Below are 23,257 nucleotides of genomic sequence, written 5' to 3' on the forward strand. Positions count from 1 at the left end.
TTGGCCAAGAATTACTTCGCTTAAGTGCCATTCTGGTAGAGCATTTTGTCTTGATAAGCTGTCCGCAATGCCATTTAATTTCCCTGGAAGATATCTGGCTGTTATAGTCATATTTAGTTGTGCAGCTAGGTTTAGTATCTTCGAAGCTGTCTTCAGTAGGATAGTTGATTTCGTCCCCCCCTGTTTGTTGATATAGGCTATGGTTGTTCGGTTGTCGGATTGGAAGATAATTGATTTCCCTCTCAGGAACCTTTTCTCTCTTTTGAGAACTTCGTAAAGTGCCCAGAGTCCCTTCTGATTGCAGTGCCAGGCTTTTTGTTTGTCGTTCCGTTTTCCTTTCAACTTCTTGCTGTTCATTAAGGCTCCCCAACCTGTGTCTGCTGCATCTGTAGTTATAAAGGCTGATGCTGGTTTCCGGTGAATAGGGGAAGATTTGTGTACATTTTGAGCCCACCACGTGAGGTCTTCCCTGGCGGCTTGATCGATGGTCATTACTTTGCGACGGTTTGACTTTGGTAGGCGTCTTGACGATCTCTGGATATTTCTGCAGTGTAGGCTACTACTTCTGCAGCAAAATTCAGCTTTCCTGCTATACTTTTTGCATCCCACCAGTTCCAGTGACCCACTTTGAGAAGTTTCGTGATGTGTGTTAGGAATGCTTTTATTTTTTCTGGTGGCAAAAACTTCACGTTTCTCTCTGTATCCCATATTACTCCCAAGTATTTGACGCAACGCGTAGGTGTAGTTATAGACTTGGAATGGTTCACGCACCATCCGAGACTTTCCAAAAGCTCTATTGCGAAGCGTCCTTGCTGGAAAAAATCTCTGGATCTTCGTGCATCAGCAGAAAGTCCTCTAAGTAGACGATCACTTTTAATTGTTTCTGTGTTAGGTACTGTGCTAACCAATTTATGATCTTTGCGAATGCTGATGGGGCACTTGCGAGTCCGAATGGAAGACATGTCATATGGAAAAATGACTGATTGTGCTGGAAAGTTAAGAACTGTTGGTGAGCTTGTGTAACTAGGATGTGGTAATATGCTTGAGAGATGTCTATTTTCACCATGTAATCTTTCTGCCACAGGTATTGAATATAAATTTGGAAGGTGGAACCTTGGAGTGCTCACGAATTTGTTGAGGTTCTTTAAATTTATAATAATTCTGTAATCTCCATTTGGTTTTTTCCTCAAAAATATTGGGGACACGAATCCTCTTAAGTACCTTATGGGGATGGCTGCTTTTGACTTCAAAAGTTCCGATATTTGGGTTGATATGACATCTGTATTTTTGTTCGTCACTTTTGCTCGTGTTTCTGCATTTAAAGTAATTAAGGGTGGTTTTTGTATGAAAGGAATTCTGTAATTTTGAATTATCGATAAAATTGAGCGGAGTATACTTTCCCATATATGAGCGAATTTTGCTAGTTGACCCGCTTGCAATGTGTCACAGCTTTTTGGGATGTTGATTGGATCGTTTGTTGGAATTATTTGAGATGTTATACTGAGATTTCGTACTTTTCCTATTGTCTCTACGCGTGTTTCCACGAAATGGCTCTTTGTTTGTAAAGTTCCTTTTGTTACTGTGGAAATTTCTGGATGATGCCGTTTGCTTATTTTTTGCAACTTTTCTTGATTTTGTTGGAAACATCTTATGTGGTCCTCCATGATCTTTCACCACTTCGCTGAGCGATTTTTCGGAAAATAAATGGGTATCAGACGGTGGGATATCATGGAGGGTTTCGTTTAATGCTTTATTAGAAGCTTTGTATAGTTGTCTTCTTTGATGAATTATTTCAGATCTCTTCCCGCATGTGTATTGTAATAGGCATCAGATGTCTATCTAAATTTAGAATCAGGACCTAAGATCTCTTTATTGACTTGATTTTTAAGCTCTGGACTAAGACTTTGACAACATACTTCAAAATGTTTGCGTTGTTGAAGAAGTCCATGACTTATAGCTGCCGGCGTACTGTCGTGTCGTTCTAGGATTGACACGCTATGCCAGAAAGGTATAGCAAGTGCTAAATGGCTGTTTACCTTTAGTGACGTGAAAACCGGAGTTGCCTGAAATTGTTTTTGGACATCAGCGTACCGTATGTTTTTCCACGTATCTTCTCCTAGACGTTGGCATTTTGAGCCTTGTTTTACAAGTTATGGATCAGCCTTAGCGATTTTTACTTGAGATTCAACTACTGATGGAGAGAAATCGATATTAGTTTCGCTTGTTTGAGGCTGAGGATTTTCTTTTTGTAAATCGAAGAGTTTTCTTTGAGCCTCTATTATTTGGGATCTTAGAGATTCTTCTTGGGAGATTTGTGCACCTTTATTATCATCAGCATTCTTAGATTTAATTGGTGACCAGACATTAGGTGGTGTTGTGTTTGACTTTTCTTCTTCGTCATCTTCATCATCTTCATAGTGAAAGTTTTCTGGATGAGTACTGTCAGCAAATGATACGTTAAGATCCTCTGGGGCACTATCAGGTGATCTATGGTCTATCTTCATTTCAATTTTAGACATCTTTTCCACTTGATTTTGACTTAGTTGTATGATGCGCTCAAACATTTTATTCTGTCGTACTTGTTGTTCTAAAAGAAGTGAGAGTAGGTCTTCGCTTTTTGCTGATAAAGCGGGTGGAGTAGGACAGTGCCTCTTTGGGGAATCTGTTTGGTTTGGTGAAGGTGATCGCATTCGTTTTTCACGTGCTTGTGGTGATATCGAGCGTTCTGAGGGGGTGCTTGTTCTTTTAATGCTCTGGAGGTGCTCGAGGGCACTTTGTCTCGAGAGTATTAGAGGTTTCAATTTTACCACTGTGTCCATGAAGATGTTGTGAGACTTATAATGATTTTTTTCCATAATATTATGTGGCGAATATAATAATGCGCGGCAAAAAGACCAGTTTAAAAGGCGGCGCTTTAAGTCTCTGAATGATCTTTCCGAGGCGTTTAGCGAATCAGGGTAGATCGCTTGAATAAGTTCCACTGTAGGTAGCGCAAAACGAATTTTCTTTTCGATTTCTGGCGATATTGTGCTTCCAAAGAGGTTTTCAAATGAGTAATTTTGGATTTCCCATTTTTCCCAACCTGGAGGGTAGTATTTTCGTACGAGTTCTAAAACTGTTTTAAAACGCCGTTCATCTCCTTCTGGTAAAAGACATGACAATTCGCCCATCGTCATTGTTTTTGAGCAGGAGGCGGTTGCATCCATATTTCTGCAATGAGATGAATTAGGTCATAACAACTTATTGATTTGTGTATGTCGTATCAATTTTATGTGACTTGTGTCGAATCAGCTGGTTTGTCGTATGAACCTAATATTGAGCTAACTACGTTTCGTTAACGCAGAGAAGGTTGTCGTATCGGAGACGATACGACGTGTAGGGTGTCGTATTACTGTCGTATGAAATTATTCGAATTGACGAGTCGTTTGTCTGGCGTATCGATGATACGACGTCGTACCGTGGTACTGCGACGCACGGAATTTGATTTGAGGTTAGTTGTCAACCCACGCACGTGGCACAGTGGCGCACTGCATTTAGTGGCTCAAGGGCGCACTACGACCACTTGTACGACGGAGTATTGTATTACTATAGCTTTTATTTCACAAAAATTTACTTACCTAGAAAGATATCAGCTTTTGTATATGTATTGACTTGTCAGAATGCAAAAGCGTACTGACCAATGCACCACCCGCGTTGAATGAGTCCCCTCCATTGGAGTGAAGTTGATGCACTTCACACTTACGAAATACGATAGAGGGCGCTACTAAAAGCTAACTTCACACTGTTATGACGTCAGAATGTACATGCGTAATCTCAAGGTGGATCAAGCCTTTAGGCTCGAACACCTAAATTAACTGTTAAATATTTTGATTAGTAATTAGGTGAATGTCTTCTTAATTCTTTTTAATGTTAGCTATGATAAACTGATTTCGCTAAATGTTCGCTAAAATTGATAAGTTATATCAATTTTCAATTTTTCAGGACTACGGTAAAGTACAGAGGTTGGCTTTACACGCCTTTCACAATACGGAAAACGAGGCCATGCGTGCCGAAAGCTGTCACCACCTTGCCCGGGCGTTCCACGCTCAGGGGGACTGCGTGCAGGCCTTCCAGTATTACTACCAGGCCACACAGTTTGCTCCACCCAACTTCGTACTCCCACATTACGGACTGGGACAGATGTATATTTATAGAGGTGATACGGAAAATGTAAGTTTGTTTTATAGTATGGGTAATATGTTTTATCTAACATCTGAACAATGAGTATAAATCATATATAATTTTAATTTTCTATGTCTTCTTTTATACTTTATCATCTTTGTCGAGGTTCGTAGTAAATAAAATGTTTCATATATTTTACAGGCTGCACAGTGTTTTGAGAAGGTACTAAAGGCACAACCTGGTAACTACGAGACAATGAAGATCCTTGGTTCCCTCTATGCCAACTCTCCCTCACAACTCCAAAGGGATATCGCTAGACAACATCTAAAGAAGGTCACAGAACAGTTTCCTGATGATGTTGAAGCGTGGATCGAGTTGGCACAGATATTAGAACAAAATGACTTGCAGGTAAATTATGTATTGTTCTTCTAATATTACTGCTATGACAAGATGAAACTGAAATTTAATACTCAATAAAAATTTCAAATTGAATGTTTGAAACTTGAAAACCCATCTAGCCCCATAAGCTCACCGGTGAGCGAGACACAATAGAATAACAATAGATTTCCAAGAATTCACGATCGAAGGTTTAAATTAGATAACTCCTTTATTATAAGTCATTGTTATAGTAACTATACTGTTATAAGTTACTAAACCTTCATTTAAATAAATAATAGTTTATAAAAAACACTTTTTTTAAAATTATAACAAATTATTACATTGTCATTGGCTTATTACATATTATGCAAAGTTTCGAATTAATTAGACTACTGGAGATAGGTAAAAATCGTGCTCAATGATTCCGTTACGTACATACAGCCCAAGCTAATAAAATCGTATTAATTATTTACAGGGATCTCTAAATGCATACAGTACTGCGATGAAAATTCTGAAAGAGAAGGTAAAAGCTGACATTCCAGCTGAAATACTGAATAATGTGGCCGCTCTGCACTACCGGCTCGGGAACTTGGATGATGCTATGAAATATCTGGAGGAGGCATTGGAAAGGTAAATTAGATAGCCAAAACTATCCTTGACATAATATGACTTTTTTCCTGTGTATTTTAGTACCTGTGTGTGGTAAAAAAAGTATGCACTGCAAATGTTCTTAAAATAATGTATGTTACGCGACTACGCCAAAAAGAGTCATGTTTTTCGAGTTTATATTACGAGATTACAAGTGGCCGCTTTTTGGCCCTTAGCCTACACCCAAAAAAAGGACTCTAAGCCTGAAGAAGTATCAAACATGCACACAAACTATCATCTGTATAATATTAATGTTATCTTCTTCTTATCTTCTTTTATTCAGAGAGAAGATGGAAGCAGAGACACTAGACGCACAATACTACAACAGTATAGCTGTGACTACCATGTATAACTTAGCCCGACTCAACGAGGCTCTGTGCATGTATAACAAAGCTGAAAAACTATATAAGGACATATTGAAGGAGCATCCTAATTATATTGATTGTTATTTGAGGTAAGAATAATATTAGATTTTTTTTATTCTATTTTATTTATAGGACCTTTATACTGATACATGTCGGTCCTGTTAATAATATAATAATATGATTATGTGACTAAACTATGCTAACATTATTGCTAACTATAATCTAAAATCTAAACCATAAATACGCCTACTACGCCTGTGCTGATAGAAAAAGTTCCATGATAAAAAATAGGTAAAGACTAAAGAAAAAAGGCAGTTATGGGCTTATAAGCGAGTAACAACAAAATATTATAACTAACATCTGAACCTTCATTACAAAGTAACATTGTAAGCTGTAACTGACCACTGCCTGATAAAACATATACAATAAAAGAAATAGACCCCTGTGTAGACCCCAAAACAATTTTAAATTCAAATAAAAAAATAGCAATTCTAAACTGTTTAATGTTAATGTTGAATTTATCCTTGACAAGAAAAATCTATGTAATTGAATCACATTAGAAGATTTGTTAGTAAATCTTTCTCTTATTTTCATAGGTTAGGCTGCATGGCCCGAGACAAGGGTCAAATCTACGAGGCCTCCGACTGGTTCAAGGAAGCGCTGAAGGTTAACACGGAGCACCCTGACACCTGGTCACTGCTGGGCAACCTGCATTTAGCGCAGCAGGAGTGGAGTCCTGGACAGAGGAAGTTCGAGAGGATACTTCAGAATCCGGCTACTTCCAGTGATGCTTACTCATTGATTGCTCTCGGTAAGTTTTACTCAATGATATACGCCTCTGTGGCCAAGTGGTTTGGAGCGTAGCTCTTGACTGAGAGTCGTGGGTTCGATCCCCGCGTTGGAAACATGTTATTTCCAAGTATGGTTAGGATAATGCAGTCTGATCAGCTGAGTGTCTGACAAGTAAGGTTGGTCCTGCGCCTGACCTCTCGCCAGTCGTGTCGGTCTTCCGTTCCACTGGGTTAAGAGCGAAAACTGGGCAGGTCTGGAATTATTATATACTGGTCGAATTGATAAGCTCATATTTTTGAAGTCGGTTGAAAATGTGCTAACTCGTTCCAGGCAATGTTTGGCTTCAGACGCTACACCAGCGCGAGCGGGACAAGGAGCGGCGGCACCAGGAGCGCGCGCTGGCGATGTACAAGCAGGTGCTCAAGAACGACCCGCGCAATATCTGGGCCGCCAACGGCATCGGCTGCGTGCTCGCGCACAAGGTACTGTGTCGTGTTGCAGGTAACGTGTGCCATCGCGAACGGGACAAGGAGCGACGGCAAGTTTGCGATGTGCTGTAACTTGTTAGGGTCAATTCAGACCGCGTAGCGACGCGTAGATGCATTTCTAAATTTGTATGGATTTGACAGAATTCCATGACGCAACTGAAACCTATCAATTCAGTACAAACTTAGAAATGCATCTACATTCTAAGCGTCGCGTTGCGGTCTGAAAGCTGGTTTCAAAATGGCGCTGGCGACACGCCTCCTCGACTAGCGATAACAGCCCGCGTTTGACCGGCGAATCGAGTGAATCGAGTTTTAGTATCGTGCGTTTGAAAACATTACTCATTTTAAGTGCACGCAACGTCTTACTGGCGTCACTCTGAAACGCCTGTCAGAAGAACTCGACCGGCGCGCGTTTCGGCAGCGAAAAACATGAACGAAACGTTTGACCTACTTGACAGTGAAACGCTGCCTACTATCTACTCATCTACTTGAGATAACTCTCACAGTCATTAAACTCGCGCACTCGTTTACACAGCTGATGTAAAAAGGTGTGTTTTTACATCAGCATCAGCGATTCTGCGCGAGAGCCATCAGCGTTGGTCGTTGGACGCACGAAGTCGCGAGAAATCGCGCCTAAAGGGGCAAAGGATATCTCAGAAGTAATGTGTGCGTTGCTCTGGAGTTAAGGTAGAAATTGCTATCTTCAATTTTGGTATGTCGCTTCAATGCGCTTCGACTCTGCGCTAGTATAAATTGACGCTAAAAAGCTATGCGACAGTGCGAGGTCTCTGACCTTCTCGGCCCCTCAAATTCTTATTTTTTTTTTACCATAGACAATTCTATTCCACAGGGGTGTATAAACGAGGCGCGCGACATATTCGCCCAAGTCCGTGAAGCGACAGCGGACTTTCCCGACGTGTGGATGAACATAGCTCACATATACGTCGAGCAGAAACAGTATATCAACGCTATTCAGATGGTATGTTGTTTAATACTATAGGGATGATGACAAGGTCAAAGATTAGCAAATTTTGTTAATAAAATAAAGAAATCACGGTAAAAAATAAATGTTCCCAAAATTTCAGCTTCATAGCATGTGTATTTTTTTTGTTATGCGCCTTTAAAGTTGGATATTCAAGTCGAATTTTTTTTCAATTAAATTTCATTATATTTGTATACAATTCGATAACTTATGCAATTAAAAGCAACTTTTGTTATGAAACTACTTTCATAAACGCAATATTTAATATACCTGTCGAACAAAGTTGTCTCCCGATGCGTACAAACTACGAAAGACTGACGTCAATCTTTCGTAGCACTTTGTATGGAGCGTTTCGAGCAGGTCTTTTTTAAGAGATATTTGAATTGTCATATCTTGGTGAATTTTTAAGCTATCAGAGTCATTCTTTCAACGATGTTTCTATTTTTTAAGTGTCCTTCAATTACCGATAAGAAAAAATTGTCATCATGCCTATTATCTATTTATATTGTAAATACACTTTATATTCATTTTTTTATTTTGTTTTTATGTCTATGACTTTTGATTTGTTTGCCATTATGATGTCTCTAAAAAAAAAATTAATAATGGTTGGAAAATACAATTTACTCATTGAAAGTAAATTGTATTTGAGAGAGAGGCATTATTTATTATTATTCAACATTCACATTATTAAACACATTTTAACTATTATCACCGCTATTTGAAATTTACTTACACTACATTTACATCACCAATTTTGTTTTCTAGTACGAGAACTGCATCCGCAAATTCCGTCTACACCACGACGTAGAATGGCTGACGTGGTTAGGGCGAGCGCAGACTCTCGCCGGCCGTGCGCGTCAGGCCCGCGCGACGTTGTTACGCGCGCGTCGCGTCGCACCGCACGATCCTGCGCTTACGCACAACGTCGCGCTAGCGCTGCGTCGTTTGGCGGCTCATGTGCTGCGTGATGAAAGAGCGGAGTTACGCGCTGTGTTGCGTGCTGTACACGAGCTGCATGTTAGCCACAGGTAAGCATTTTGTTTCTATGTAGCTTGTAAAGCGACGTAGTTACGAGTAACGTTGCTGCGCTTACGCACAACGTCGCGCTAGCGCTGTGTCGATTGGCGGCTCATGTGTTACGCGACGAACGAGTGGAGTTACGCGCTGTGTTGCGTGCTGTACACGAGCTGCATGTTAGCCATAGGTGTTTTAACGTGTGTGAAAGAATGTACAATATTGTACCTCAGTATTACCAGAGTAAACAGAACTAACGGGTAGGCCGACTTTGAAGAGATCTCGAAATTTATACGTTTTACGTAGTATGTCTGGCTGGCGGCGCGCGCCGTACTAATGTCCCAACTCCCAGCATTGTCAAACATGTCAAAAGTGACACTCGCGCCGTACTCGCGTATATTCCATAAAGTTAATATACCTAGCGAAATAGAGCAACAATCTCACAATCTCGAGCTGTCAAACGTAACCAAAATTGGTTTTCATCTGTGTGAAAAATATGTGTACGTATACACTTACACAAGCATGATTGAATATGATTTCTATGAGATTAAATTGTCAACGTGCGGCACGTGCCGACTGGACGTCAAAAAAAGAGTGCTGTTGTCATGTATCACACGTCTCTTTTTACCACGCAGTGTTACTGATAGTGACATCTCTCTTGCTCAGGCCTTTGTTTTTCTATTCCGCTAGGTATATTAACTTTATGGTATATTCGCCCATTTGTTTGAAGTCGAGGTACTCCCTAGTTCTGTCTTATCTAATATTACTATATTATTATATGCTATACAAATATAATATTATTTGTTAACAGATACTTCCTCCGTCTGAGCGGCGCTCCGCCCGCCACACCCGTGCAGGGCACTCCCGCGCCGGCGACGGAGGCGGCGCGACGCGACAACGGCGCAGCGGCGGAGGCCCGCACGTGCGCCGATCTACTGTCGCAGGTATGTGCAAGAGAATTTGTATCCTAGGCAGACGGGGAACCTACGAAGTTTGGTCGTGTAAATCAAACCCATCCGACAGATCTGATTGACATGATCCGACCAAATGATGTTGGTCTGCCATCTGCCTAGGAATGAATTTGCTCGATGGTTATCAGAGAAGTTGATTCCTAGGCAGATGGTGGACCTACGTAGTTTGGTCGCGTTACGTCAAACCCAACAGATCAAAATAATTAATAATCTAAACTTATACCGAATAAATGTGTTATTATTATTATTTTACTAGTTGTGTCTGTGTAACATTAAATTGAATGAAAAGTTTATTCCTCTAATGCATAGACATTTAATGGTGATTAGATTTCAATTTAATAGTTTGACAGATAATGTATGAGACTTATGTCAAAATCAATATCTAGTAATAAAAAAAAATTGCAGGCGCAATGGCACGTCGCGCGAGCTAGACGACAGCACGAGGAAGAGTTGACGCTGAGGGACAGACAGAGAGAGCAGCGCGAGGCGTTCCGCAGGCAGCAGGTGAGACAGAGATAGATATAGTGCGGGGTGACAACGGCGCAGTGGCACGTCGCGTGAGCCAGACGACAGCACGAGGAGGAGTTGACGCTGAGGGACAGACAGAGAGAGCAGCGCGAGACGTTCCGCAGGCAGCAGGTGAGACCGAGATAGATATAGTGCGGGGTGACAACGGCGCAGTGGCACGTCGCGTGAGCCAGACGACAGCACGAGGAGGAGTTGACGCTGAGGGACAGACAGAGAGAGCAGCGCGAGGCGTTCCGCAGGCAGCAGGTGAGACAGAGATAGATATAGTGCGGTGTGACAACGGGGCAGTGGCGCGTCGCGCGAGCTAGACGACAGCACGAGGAGGAGTTGACGCTGAGGGACAGACAGAGAGAGCAGCGCGAAGCGTTCCGCAGGCAGCAGGTGAGACAGAGATAGATATAGTGCGGGGTGACAACGGCGCAGTGGCACGTCGCGCGAGCTAGACGACAGCACGATGAGGAGTTGACGCTGAGGGACAGACAGAGAGAGCAGCGCGAGGCGTTCCGCAGGCCGCAGGTGAGACAGAGATAGATATAGTGCGGGGTGACAACGGCGCAGTGGCACGTCGCGCGAGCTAGACGACAGCACGATGAGGAGTTGACGCTGGGGGACAGAAAGAGAGCAGCGCGAGGCGTTCCGCAGGCAGCAGGTGAGACAGAGACAGATATAGTGCGGGGTGACAACGGCGCAGTGGCACGTGGCGCGAGCTAGACGACAGCACGAGGAGGAGTTAACGCTGAGGGACAGACAGAGAGAGCAGCACGAGACGTTCCGCCGGGCAGCAGGTGAGACAGAGATAGAAATAGTGCGGGGTGACAACGGCGCAGTGGCACGTCGCGCGAGCTAGACGACAGCACGAGGAGGAATTGGCGCTGAGGGACAGACAGAGAGAGCAGCGCGAGACGTTCCGCCGGGCAGCAGGTGAGACAGAGATAGATATAGTTCGATAGAGATAGATATAGTGCGAGCGCGGCGCAGGGAAAATTTTGTCTAGTTCGTACAAATATGTATATGGCTAGATGTTCTAGGCTAGTGATATTGTCCGAGCACATAGAAATTCATCCTTTTACTTACTATAAATATAAAATAAGAAAGAAAGGACAAAGTAAGGCGGAATTGCAGTCCAGGGATTTAAAAAACCAAAATAAACCTGACAACCCCCGTGTTAAGTTAATTTGGTTACGGAATTTTCTGATTCAGTCGCCGCGCTCAGACCAGCGCTATAAGCTATGCTCATAATATCTGAATTGATATGTAATATTATGCTATTTCAGGAGGAAGAGCGTCGCCGTCGTCTCGAGGAGCAGACAAAGAGCAGCGTGGAGGCGGCAGCTAAGCGACAGCAGTTCGTGGAGCGGACCCGCAACGCTGTGGTCTTTCAGGAGGCCCCGCCAGACAGACCCAAGGGCAAAGGCCGAGGGAGGAGAGACGAGTATGTCAGTGATAGCAGCGGATCAGATGGACCTAAGGAGGAAGGGTGAGTAAAAAAATATGTTACAGGTTATGTATCCGTTAGGAAGCGGCAATGATAAAGGCGTATGAGTACGTTGTGAATAGTTTATGGAGTTGACAGCTTTACTGATGGTATGCAAAGGAAAGTGGTGAGTGATTAAACGCTTTTACAACCGCCGTTTACAATCACGAAATTTTGTATGTAGGCACGTCTATTGCCATATAAATATTTTATTTTAGAGGAAAACTTATATCTTACTACATAGGAGGTTCCATAAATGCGCGTCATCCTTTGCGTAAAAATAAATGTTTCATAGACTAACATGCAATATTTGTGCGTTTCAGTCGCGAGCCGAAGCAGCGTAAGCGCAAGGAGAAAGGCGAGCGTAAACGCGGCCGCAAGCGCGACCGCAGCGGCAGCGACACCGACCGACCCAAGAAACGCGGACGGAAGAAGGTAACTTGTTTAATACGAATTAGAGGTATGACAGGTGACATAAGTACACAAAATAATATTGCCAATTGAGAACGTTGACATATAAAGATCCCACCTAGTATAGGTTCATATCTAGGCAGGTTAAATAGAAGTTGTTAGTTCGATTGTTGTTATTTTAGTTATAGGATGTGATAACAGATGGCACTGTACAAATTTTGTAATCCGCTACATCGCGCTATCGAAAACCTAATGTGAGCCTATATAAGCCTGAGTTAGTTTCGAATAAACCGAGTTCCAACAGCAGTGTGGTGGTTTCATTGAGGTTACCCTACGCAGCAACATATGGTGCCGAAACCGGGAACTAAGTGAGTGAGTAGTAAGTGTAGTGGACAGTGAAGAAGTGAAGTGAATAGTGAGTGCGGCGGACAAGGTAGGAACCCAGTAAATAGTGAGTGCGGTGGAACAGTGAATAGTGAGTGGACAGGACCCAAGTGAATAGTGACTAGTGAGTGCAAGTGACAGGACCCTCGGATTGCAGAGACAGGGACCCTCGGATTGCAGTGACAGGAAGCTCGGATTGCAGTGACAGGAGATTCGGATTGCAGTGAGTAGTGCGTGCAAATGACAAGAAAACTGGATTGCAGTGAGTAGTAGGTGCAAAGGACAATAGACCGTAAGTAGACTATAAATAAGAGACTCTTCAAATTAAGTGGCTTGGACTTGTAAATTGTATTCAGAGCTGTGCGAATTGTCAGATTCTGCGAAGTATATGACAGTTGTATTGGCATTAAGCGATTGACATAATGGAGTCACTTTTGCTAGAACAAGAGGAAATCAGTACACTCATAAAGAAAGGTTTTACTAACTATAAAAAAACAGCCAAAGATAAATTAACTTCGATTTATATAAACAATAGATTGGAAATTTTAGAACCATTATGGACAAAATTTAGAGAAAACCATTTTAAGATTGTGAATACTGTATCTAAGGCCGAGAGATTACAGACACCTTATTTCATAGAAGAGTGGTATGATACTGTAGAAGAGATATACAGCGAATATAAATGTAGATTAAAGTTAGACATGAGTAAGAGAAGTGAGATAAGAGATGCACCTGCGATTTCTGCATGTAACCAAAGCTGTAATCCCGCAAAGCCAGAGGTTAAATTACCCCAGATCCAGCTACCTACTTTTTCGGGAGCATATGAAGAGTGGCAAAGCTTTCACGATATGTTCCTGTCGCTCATCCATAACAATGACTCTTTAAGTGCTGTGCAAAAGATGCATTATTTGAAGTGTGGCTTAAGAGGCGAGCCTGAGATGCTATTGCGAAGTATGACGACTACCGAATCAAATTACGCTGAAGCTTGGGACAAACTAGTTAAGCGGTACAGCAATAAGAGATATAATGCAAATGAGGTTATGAAAAAACTATTTTCATTGAAATCCGCAAATAGCGAATCCGCAGCCGCAATTAAGAATTTACTTGACACTACTGCCGTTTGTTTGAAATCGCTACAGAATTTAGGAGTTGAGACGGAAAAGTGGGATGTGATTATGATTTATATCACCGTCTCAAAGCTAGACTATGAGACACGAACGGAGTGGGAGTCGGAAGTAAGCCGAAGAGAGTCAGATGATTTCCCAACCTGGAATGAATTAGTTACATTTTTAGAGAAGAAATTCAGAACCTTAGAGATGTTGTCCGATTCCAAGTCCGGTCGCCGCTTTGCAATGTCCAATGAAATTAAAGTCCATCATTCTTCTACTGTCCAATATAAGAGAAGCTGCGTAATGTGCGAGAAACCACACTTGTTATACCAATGCAAACGATTCGGATCTAAGTCTCCCCAAGAGAGAGCAGAGTTTATCAAATCCAAGAGGCTTTGTTTCAATTGTTTTGCACGTACCCACAACGTCAAGAATTGCCATCAGACTACGTGTTGCCGACGTTGTGGTAGAAGGCATCACACACTGCTGCATTATGAGAGAAGTCGGCCTCGAGAGAATTCCAGCCAACCAACTTCATCCACTGGTACTGCATCCAACTCAGGAGACGCAGTTCACAGCCATGAGAGAGAAATTCCAAAGTATGAGAAAAAAGTAGTAGCTCATTTTGCCAGTGAGAATTACCAAAAGCATAACAGAGTGTTGTTACCTACAGCTTTAGTGAGAATTAAATCACAAAATGGCTACTGTCAAAGTGCGCGTGTGTTAATTGATCAAGGTTCAGAAACATCCTTTGTTACTGAGAGTGTAGTGAAATCACTTGGTCTTAACCGCAAACCAGTTAATAGTTTAGTATCAGGTGTAGGTCAAAGCAAAGAGAATATATCTAAGAGTGTTGTTACTTTTGAGATAGAGTCACTTCATAATCGTGACTTTTCTTTATCGATTAATGCATTTGTTTTAAATTCATTAACATCATTTCTTCCATCTTCCAAAGCTTGCATCCTGAACTGGCCAGATCTTGTCCACTTACCTTTAGCAGATCCTTGTTATGGTTCACCTGGAAAAATAGACATTATTCTAGGAGTAGAGGGTTATAGTCAAATATTATTAAGTGGTCTTCTTAAGCATTCATCACCCAGTGGTCCGATTGCTCAGAATACCCAGCTAGGCTGGATCATATCTGGCAATGCAGGTCGTACAAGAGAGCAAACACCAAGAGCTGTTAGTTATCACCTGAAAGTAAAAGAAGATAGCATGCTGAAACAGTTTCGAGATATAGAGAGAAAGCCAGACATAAAGGAAAGGAAATTATGTAAAGAAGAAAAGAGATGTAAAGAAATAGATGAAACTACAGCTGCAAGAATTACTAAAGGCAGACATGTTGTGAGATTACCCTTTCGAGATCCTGATCCACAGTGTATGTATGATAAATCCAAGGATGTCGGAATAAAGAGATCTAAACAGTTCTTAGGAAACAAATTTAACAGAGATGAGTTTAAGGAAGTACTTACCACGATGGATGTTGATCACGTAGCACAATCCCGTAGAGTTGCACGTTTTCACTGATGTGTCTCAGGTGGCATATGCTGCAGCCGTGTACCTAAAGTCTAAGAGGTAAAGTGGTAATACTTACGTATATATCGTTGCAGCCAAACGTGTTCAAAAGCTTATTAGTACTATTCCAAATTTTGAGGTGTGTGCAACTATGATTGGAGTAAAGGTGTTGTTTAAGGTATTCACAGATTGAAGATACCTAAGGAGAAGTTATTTGCCTGGTCCAATTCCACTCTACTTTTAATTTTAGCTTGGCTTCGAAGAGAACCGAGTTGTTAGACCACAAGATTAAAGAGGTTTCCGAAATTTCGACCAGACTACGACCACTGGATTCATATTGCCACAGATCAAAAGCCACTGACTCTGCCTCAAGAACAAGAGGTACTTCGGTCAAAGAACTGAGAGCACAATTTGTGGTGGTATATTCCAGACGTAATGCAAGTGAGTGATATTCCCTGTAAGAAAATAGATGTCAGCACTGACATAGAAGCGAGAACAACCACGGTGCTGGCAATTTATCCTAAAGAAGAGAGAGAGCTGAGATTTCCACACTTGAGTGAATTCTGAGAGTATTATTAAAATCGGAAACCTGAAACAAAAGTAATACTAGTTAAAGAAATGGGTAAAGTATTTGATAGTCTAATAGAAGTATAAAAGCTGCGCAAGAAATTTATTTCGAAGAAGATTTAAGTAGTCGGAGAACTACGAGAATCGTTACGAAGAAAAACCAACTGCATACCCTATCATCCATTTTCATTGGAACGGAGCGTTCAGGGTGGGCGGCTATATTACCCAATGTTCTTGTTCTTTCAATGAGAAACAATTTGCCTAGTAATCGCACGTCAGTGAGAGAGAGAGAGTACTAGCAACACTTACCTTTGGAAAATTGAGAACCGCTTTTGACCCTGGTGGAAGTTGCTTAAGTTTTATATCTAATCTACTTTTTGAGTGAGAGTATAGATAATCCAATGCCCTTGACGCCCGATCACATTTTGATCGGTGAACCACTGGTTACAATTTCAGAACCAGATTACTGAGATGCGTCTTACTGGCGTTCAGCGATGAAAGCTTACTCAAAAGATGGTTAATGTGACTTTAAATAATATACTTAAATGTTTCCCATAAAATGCTGTACCAGAAGTTATTGATTTTGTAGTATTTGAGATCAAAATATTTCATCAGCTAGAGATGACTGTGTATGAGATAAGAGTAGTTAAAACCATGCAGGTAAAGACAACCTTACCAGAGTAGTTAGTATTAAACCTGTTATCAAAAATACTATCTGTGAACGTCCATATAATAAGTTGTGTTCATTGCGAAAAGCCTAATAAGTTTTGTTTAATTTGAGTTATGTTTTTACTTGCATTATATCTTGTGTGTCTACTGTTACTTAATTGTGAGTTTGAATGATAGTGTAAAATTGTTTACTTTTTAAGTTTCATGTGTTTAAGTTACATTGTTGCTCTTTACACCAAGGAGATTGTTAATATTTATTATTAAGTCAAATGTGTGAATGTCAAGTTTGAGAAAGTGAACATTTTCATGTAATTGTAATAGCAACAAGATGTAAGTTGACTAGCTTTTTTCTTTTTATAAGTTTGAAAAGGAACGAGTCCTTTTGGTGGGCGGGATGTTTAATACGAATTAGAGGTATGACAGGTGACATAAGTACACAAAATAATATTGCCAATTGAGAACGTTGACATATAAAGATCCCACCTAGTATAGGTTCATATCTAGGCAGGTTAAATAGAAGTTGTTAGTTCGATTGTTGTTATTTTAGTTATAGGATGTGATAACAGATGGCACTGTACAAATTTTGTAATCCGCTACATCGCGCTATCGAAAACCTAATGTGAGCCTATATAAGCCTGAGTTAGTTTCGAATAAACCGAGTTCCAACAGCAGTGTGGTGGTTTCATTGAGGTTACCCTACGCAGCAACATAACTAATAATAATAAAATAATAAAACTATAAACTACATAAAATAATAAATAAATAAATACATAAATAAATTCAATTTATAATTAAAAAAAACAGAAAAGTACAAACAGGAACCAGAGGCTAGCGATAGACAAACGAAAAACGACATTGAACAATACGACTGCAGTGGTTGTTCTACAGACCACATCACACAAAATGTATGCTACCTTACGCTGTCGCAACCTCTACTTTTGAAAGGAGTTATGAAAGTTTGGGGTTATAAAAAGTATTGAGGTGATTGCCCCAAAAGGTTGTAACAAGAAAATTAAATTAAATAAAGTGTTATTTATTTTTTACAAAAAAAAAATATTGCTTCCATCTTCAGGGAGAGAAAGGCATCGGTCGTCGCGAGAAAGCGGCTAAACTCGCCGAGGAGAAACTCAGCAACAAGCAACGAGCGAAGATCGTGTCGAAGGAGACTATATCCACTTCGGAGTCCGACTCGGACGCCGGGCGGAAGTCGCGAAGTCGCAGTCGTAGTCGCAGTCGTGGCGGCAGTCGCAGCCCGCCGGCTAATAAGGGCCGCAAGAGGATCATGTCCGCTTCTGATAGTGACAGGTAATGTTTTTAGATGTATTTAAGTTTAACTGCCTTAGTAGTAAATATTTAATGCAACATTTATTTAAAAAAGTCTTTGTCTTACTTGGTAAAGTGACATGACAATTAAATATATGAATATGCTGTTTAATAATTTGATTAGTATGTGAGTGTGTTATGTAAAGTGTCGTTATTTTGTTTCGTTGTTACATTGGATAAAAATGTGAAGAGTTTTCTAACCCGAGTAACCCTGGTTAACTATATTTATATTTGTATTCATTCTAACTTTAACGTGTAATTTTGCAGGTCAAAGAGCCGTTCGAAGTCGCGCAGTCGCTCGCGTTCCGGCTCCGCTAAAAGCCGATCTAGATCCAGATCTAAAAGCGGATCGCGATCTAAGAGCCGATCTAGATCGAGAAGTCGTTCGAAGTCAAAGAGCCGTTCTAGAAGTCGGTCGAAGTCCAAGAGCCGTTCGAGAAGTCGGTCGAAGTCCAAGAGCCGTTCCAGAAGTCGGTCTAAGTCCAAGAGCCGTTCTAGAAGTCGGTCGAAGTCCAAGAGCCGTTCTAGAAGTCGGTCGAAGTCGAGAAGCCGTTCGAAGAGTAGATCTCGCTCTAAGAGCCGTGCGAGGTCTAAAAGCGCTTCGCGCTCTAGATCAAGGTATGTGTTCATTTTATTTTCTGACTTATTAAAAGTTAAACATTATTTTATTAATATAGCCTATAATTAACTATAGTTTTGATGCATTGTATCGCAAACTTCTAGTATGATAGATTACGCAACATAGAATGACAATATTGTGCATATTTTATTTTAGTTACAAATTAATATTGTTACTTGTAGAATCTTTAGTTTTCAGTTTCACCACTGTCTGATAAAGTGCCGAATAGGCTATTCACAACTTTTTTGACAGATTCTCCATACGTGATCTGTCAAGTTAATTGGTGGATAGCCCATTCGTTCTCTATGAGGTATTGGTGACCCTTACTCTCTTATATTTTTAATAAGAGAGTAAAGATTTTGCTACATTTCAAGGTTTGCTGTGTTATGCATATGACTTGAATGTGCCAGATAAACAAACCTATAGCTATTCGCTTTTTCATTACATTTATTTATTTTTCAGATCCAAGAGCAGGTCCCGATCGAAGTCGCGATCGCGTTCTCGGTCGCGATCGAAGAGCCGATCGCGCAGCCGATCCGGCTCCCGATCTCGATCCGGTTCCCGATCTAGATCCGGCTCGAGAAACTCCCGTCCGGCAACGCCGGAGTCGAGGAAATCCGTTTCCGCCAGCGAAGACGAGAATTAGTGTACATTACTCCATTATTAACATTTCAATTATTATAATCGTTCGATTTTTTGACGTACAACTCATATACAAGGTGTAAAGCTCTGGTTTCCTCCAAGGCTACCATTTTTTTCATCATTTCCATTCACCGCAATACAGCGGTGAATGACGTCACTAGAACGTTGTCTATGTGGGCGGTATGTCGCGGTTTCCTAGAGAACGGTGTCAATTACCGTTTTCTAGGAAACCGCGCCATATTGCTTACATGGACAGCGTTCTAGTGACGTCATACACCGCTGTATTACGGCCGTTGCTTGACGGCGCCGCTTTTGGAGGAAACCAGAGCTTAACAGAACAAAGTGATGTGTATGTGTCACTAATATAGAGCTCATTGTGAAAGTAGCTGAAAAAGCAATTTTTTGTCATTTGTATTGTATTGTATTTGTAGCAAGCGCTTCCGCGTCATGAATTTTTCCATACAAATGTGAAAAAAGTTACTCATTCAGCGCTGCTACTTTCACAGCGAATTCTATAAAGGGGACCCATACACACCCTAAAGTATTATCAGTTGGAGTAATTTACCTGATTTTTAAGATTTATTTTACATTTTATTCATAGAAACGTCATATATTTGTAGTATTATGTGTTTTTCACATAAACACAGCGTCGATATGAAGATTGCGTATGTAAACTCACCTTATTGTGTATACCTTGTCTATGGTCAAACCTCTGGTTTAGGCTGCGTTTCCACTGAAGCGAAGCGGAGCTTAGCGGTGCCCGAATTAACCAATCGTGCTATTCCAGCGGAATGACAGCGAAGCGGAGCAAAGATTTCGAGCATGGTGATTGGTCAATTCGGCACCGCTAAGCTCCGCTCCGCTCCGCTTCAGTGGAAACGCAGCCTTAGTCGATAATGGATCGCACCATTTTAGCAATGGTTAAAATAATGTCATGTTTTTAACGACAACCATAAGCAGTCAATTTTAATATTTAGTTAAAGAAATTCAAAATTATAACCCACTCCAGTTGTTTCATTACAATATTAATAAACTTTTAGTTCTTTAACTTTAAAACTGCCCCTAGTGTCAATCTATAAATGTATCTAGCGGCAACAGAGAGAACTATGGCTGGCTTAACTTATGGCTTATTAGAACAGAAGGAGATTATTTAAAATGATTTACAGTTTTAAGTTGATTGGGCAGCTTACTTATCAATAACGCTAAATGCAATTTGCAAATAGTTTATTTGATAAAGTTGAATCTTCACTTAGTCACCAATCTCAAATCGACGGAGCACATCGCAACCACTGGCGACAACGCAACCACGTCGACGTTTTGTCGGTACCACAACGCAACTACAAAAGCTGCAGCGACACCATTCACACGTAACCACTGCTTGACGGCATTTTGTCGTTGCGACGTGGTGTGGTTGTGGTACCGTGTGTGGGTTTGACCTTAGTGACATAACTCACCGGGAAGCCATCGCGACGTGGCCAGTGACGTTACCATGGCAACGTCCAAGCAACGTCTGGCGTCTCTATTTCGCCGCAAAGCAGTGTTTTTCTTAAAGTTAAGTTTATAAACAGCGCTTTGCGGCGACGTAGTAGACGTTGCCATGGTAACGTCACTGGCCACGTTGCAATGGCTTCCCGGTGAGTTATGGCACATACAGGCTGCGGAAGCCAGGAAGTTTTCTTGGGCTGGCAGATAAGCTGTAAAAATCAATTTTGAAGCCAATATTTAAGAGTGACAAGCAGAGAAAATTGTCAGTAAGTATTGACAATAAGGTGAGTTTACACGCGCAATCGTCATATCGACGCTGTGTTTAACACATAATAACTATTTTGTTGTAATGCAAAATATTATATTAATTTCATGTGAGTTTATAAATAAACATAAACAAGACGAAATGTTGTTTTAATCTGTACCCAAAATGGTTGAAGATAGTTAATAACGCCTTTGCTGTTTAATTAAGGGCTAATAGGGGCTCAGCGAGCTTACATAAATTGTTTTTAAAAACGTATGCTTACACCAGCTGCAGCATAAAGACAATCATTCATTCAAAGAGAAAACGAGTGTGCTTTAGTCACACGTCAGGTGTAACAGAAGCACTTCAAAACTCTTATTACGTGCGCGGTAAGGGCGCGGTATGTTACACTTGATATGTGTACCTGGGTAGGTAGGTACTAATTAGTATGTAACAGGGTATTTGACAGATTTTTAATTTATTCTATATTGTTCCTCTCCTTGTTACACTTCTTACAACGTAAACAATAAAACAGAGATGCAAATACATGTCGCCAAGGCCAACATATTATTGGTGTAAATTGTGAGCCGATATTTATGAAAATTTAAATCCTTTTTGTTTTTTGAATCAGATTTACATCCGTACACTGAACATTTATTATAATATCCCATTGTTTATAAGATAAGTTATCGTTTTACAACACAAAATTCGTAGACAACGCCCCAACGTCACCCCTGTGGGCGCAGGTACACAAACTCCGCGAGTTTGTGTACGCGGGCCCACGCCGCCCACTTCCCCGCGGGTACCCCTTCGTTGCTCTGCGCAAGTACATTCGTTTCACTACTGTAGGGATATGTCATATTGCTATACTGTGACTGAAGTAAATGGTGTTTGCAAATTCAAATTTCTTTATTTGAACAAATATTTTTACGACACTGACTTCAGCAGCGCCTTCGATAAAGTAGACCATAATATATTAATCGCTAAGCTACATGCGTATGGTATTCAGGAACCGCTACTCTCGTGGTTCCGTTCCTATATTGAAAACCGAATTCTGAGAGTGACGGTCAATGGATACTCCTCAGAACCTTTTTTTGCCACCTCTGGAGTTCCACAGGGTTCTCATCTCGGCCCCATCCTCTTCCTAATCTTTATAAATGATATTTCGTTATATTTGAATTTTAGTAAGTACTCTATGTTCGCTGACGACCTTAAAATATACCGAGTAATCAAATCAATTGAGGATAGTATCCTTCTTCAAACAGATCTTAACGCTCTCCAGAAATGGTGTAATGAAAATAGAATGTGCCTCAATGTTCTAAAATGCGCCCACATAAAATTCTCACGCAAAAGAAATATAATTCAATCCCGTTATTTCATCCAGGGCCAGCTGCTTCAGGAAGTATCAGTAATTAAGGATCTAGGCGTTATCCTTGATAAAAAATTATCCTTTGCTGAACACCTAAACCAGATACTAGCAAAATCATGGATGCTATTGGGTTTTATTAAACGTAACACCGCTGAATTCAAAAATGTAGATAGCATTATCGCAATCTTTAACGCTCTAGCACGCAGTACTCTGGAATACGCATCACCGGTCTGGAACCCTCACTATAAAATTCATATCGAAAGGATAGAGAGCGTTCAAAAAGCCTTCACACGCTACCTCTCCTACAAAGATAAGTCTTGTCCCTACAGAGCTAACTACCAAAGACGCCTGAAACACTTTAACATCCACTCTCTCGAGCAACGTAGGCTAGTAGCTGATCTCTGCACTCTTCACAAAATAATTAATCGCACCCTAGACTGTTCGAATATATTAGGTCTTGTCAACATACACGTACCCCGTTGTCTTCCTAGGCGACCTCACAAAACATTCACACCAATCCCCGTAAGAACCAACCTAAGTAAGTACTCTACAATTAACAGACTCACATGCTCCTATAACAAACTCGCCGACCATGATATTGACATTTTCTATGATTCCCTTGCAAATTTAAAAAAAAAACTATTTGACATTGATATGAATTGTATATTTTGAGTTTTGTGATTATTAATAATTATTTGTACATATGTTTAAGTTAAATGTAGTTTGTCATCTAGTTGTAAAGTTTAGTAATAATGTTAAACGTACGTTGTCCTCTAATAATTGTAACGCTTGACTATCCCAATTATGTATTTAACTTAATTTGATTTAATTTAATTTGATTTCATTTGACTTAATTTAATTTTAATTTAATTTATTTTAATTTGATTTGATTTAAATTATTTGCTATCATGTTAAAACTCATTTTTATCCTATGACTTTTTATTAGAATTATTAACTTTTATCATTGACCATTTGTTATTATCTTTATATAAACTGATTGTAAACTAATCGTATTAATAGGGTTAATTTTTTAAGCATGAATTTACTCTTAAGTTTTTAATTTTCTTTTATCTTAAATACGGAGAATCTTTGTTCAAGCTGTATATACCTGTAATAGAC

The 23,257-nt window shown here is 40.5% G+C and overlaps 1 protein-coding gene across 2 annotated transcripts in view; it reads left to right on the forward strand.

Annotated features, from left to right (window-relative positions):
• LOC121733953 (RNA polymerase-associated protein CTR9 homolog) overlaps window positions 1-19,458 on the forward strand; it is a 31,151-nt gene extending 11,693 nt beyond the window's left edge. Inside the window, exons 6-21 of one of the 2 annotated variants that reach the window (XM_042124357.1) lie at window positions 3,982-4,209; window positions 4,363-4,569; window positions 5,015-5,169; window positions 5,471-5,641; window positions 6,149-6,363; window positions 6,675-6,826; window positions 7,683-7,811; window positions 8,580-8,842; window positions 9,640-9,772; window positions 10,205-10,303; window positions 11,602-11,804; window positions 12,125-12,236; window positions 17,529-17,761; window positions 18,047-18,308; window positions 18,357-18,397; window positions 18,861-19,458. In XM_042124357.1, the coding sequence (XP_041980291.1) occupies window positions 3,982-4,209; window positions 4,363-4,569; window positions 5,015-5,169; window positions 5,471-5,641; window positions 6,149-6,363; window positions 6,675-6,826; window positions 7,683-7,811; window positions 8,580-8,842; window positions 9,640-9,772; window positions 10,205-10,303; window positions 11,602-11,804; window positions 12,125-12,236; window positions 17,529-17,761; window positions 18,047-18,308; window positions 18,357-18,397; window positions 18,861-19,044 (2,787 nt within the window). In that variant the 3' untranslated portion in view covers window positions 19,045-19,458. Of the gene's footprint in view, window positions 1-3,981; window positions 4,210-4,362; window positions 4,570-5,014; window positions 5,170-5,470; window positions 5,642-6,148; window positions 6,364-6,674; window positions 6,827-7,682; window positions 7,812-8,579; window positions 8,843-9,639; window positions 9,773-10,204; window positions 10,304-11,601; window positions 11,805-12,124; window positions 12,237-17,528; window positions 17,762-18,046; window positions 18,398-18,860 lie in introns of both variants that reach the window. The other variant, XM_042124356.1, reaches the window with a different exon arrangement.
• The last annotated feature ends 3,799 nt before the right edge of the window (window positions 19,459-23,257 follow it).

The sequence above is a fragment of the Aricia agestis genome, chromosome 14 (genome assembly GCF_905147365.1).
Source record: "Aricia agestis chromosome 14, ilAriAges1.1, whole genome shotgun sequence".
Classification (NCBI taxonomy): Eukaryota; Metazoa; Arthropoda; class Insecta; order Lepidoptera; family Lycaenidae; genus Aricia; species Aricia agestis.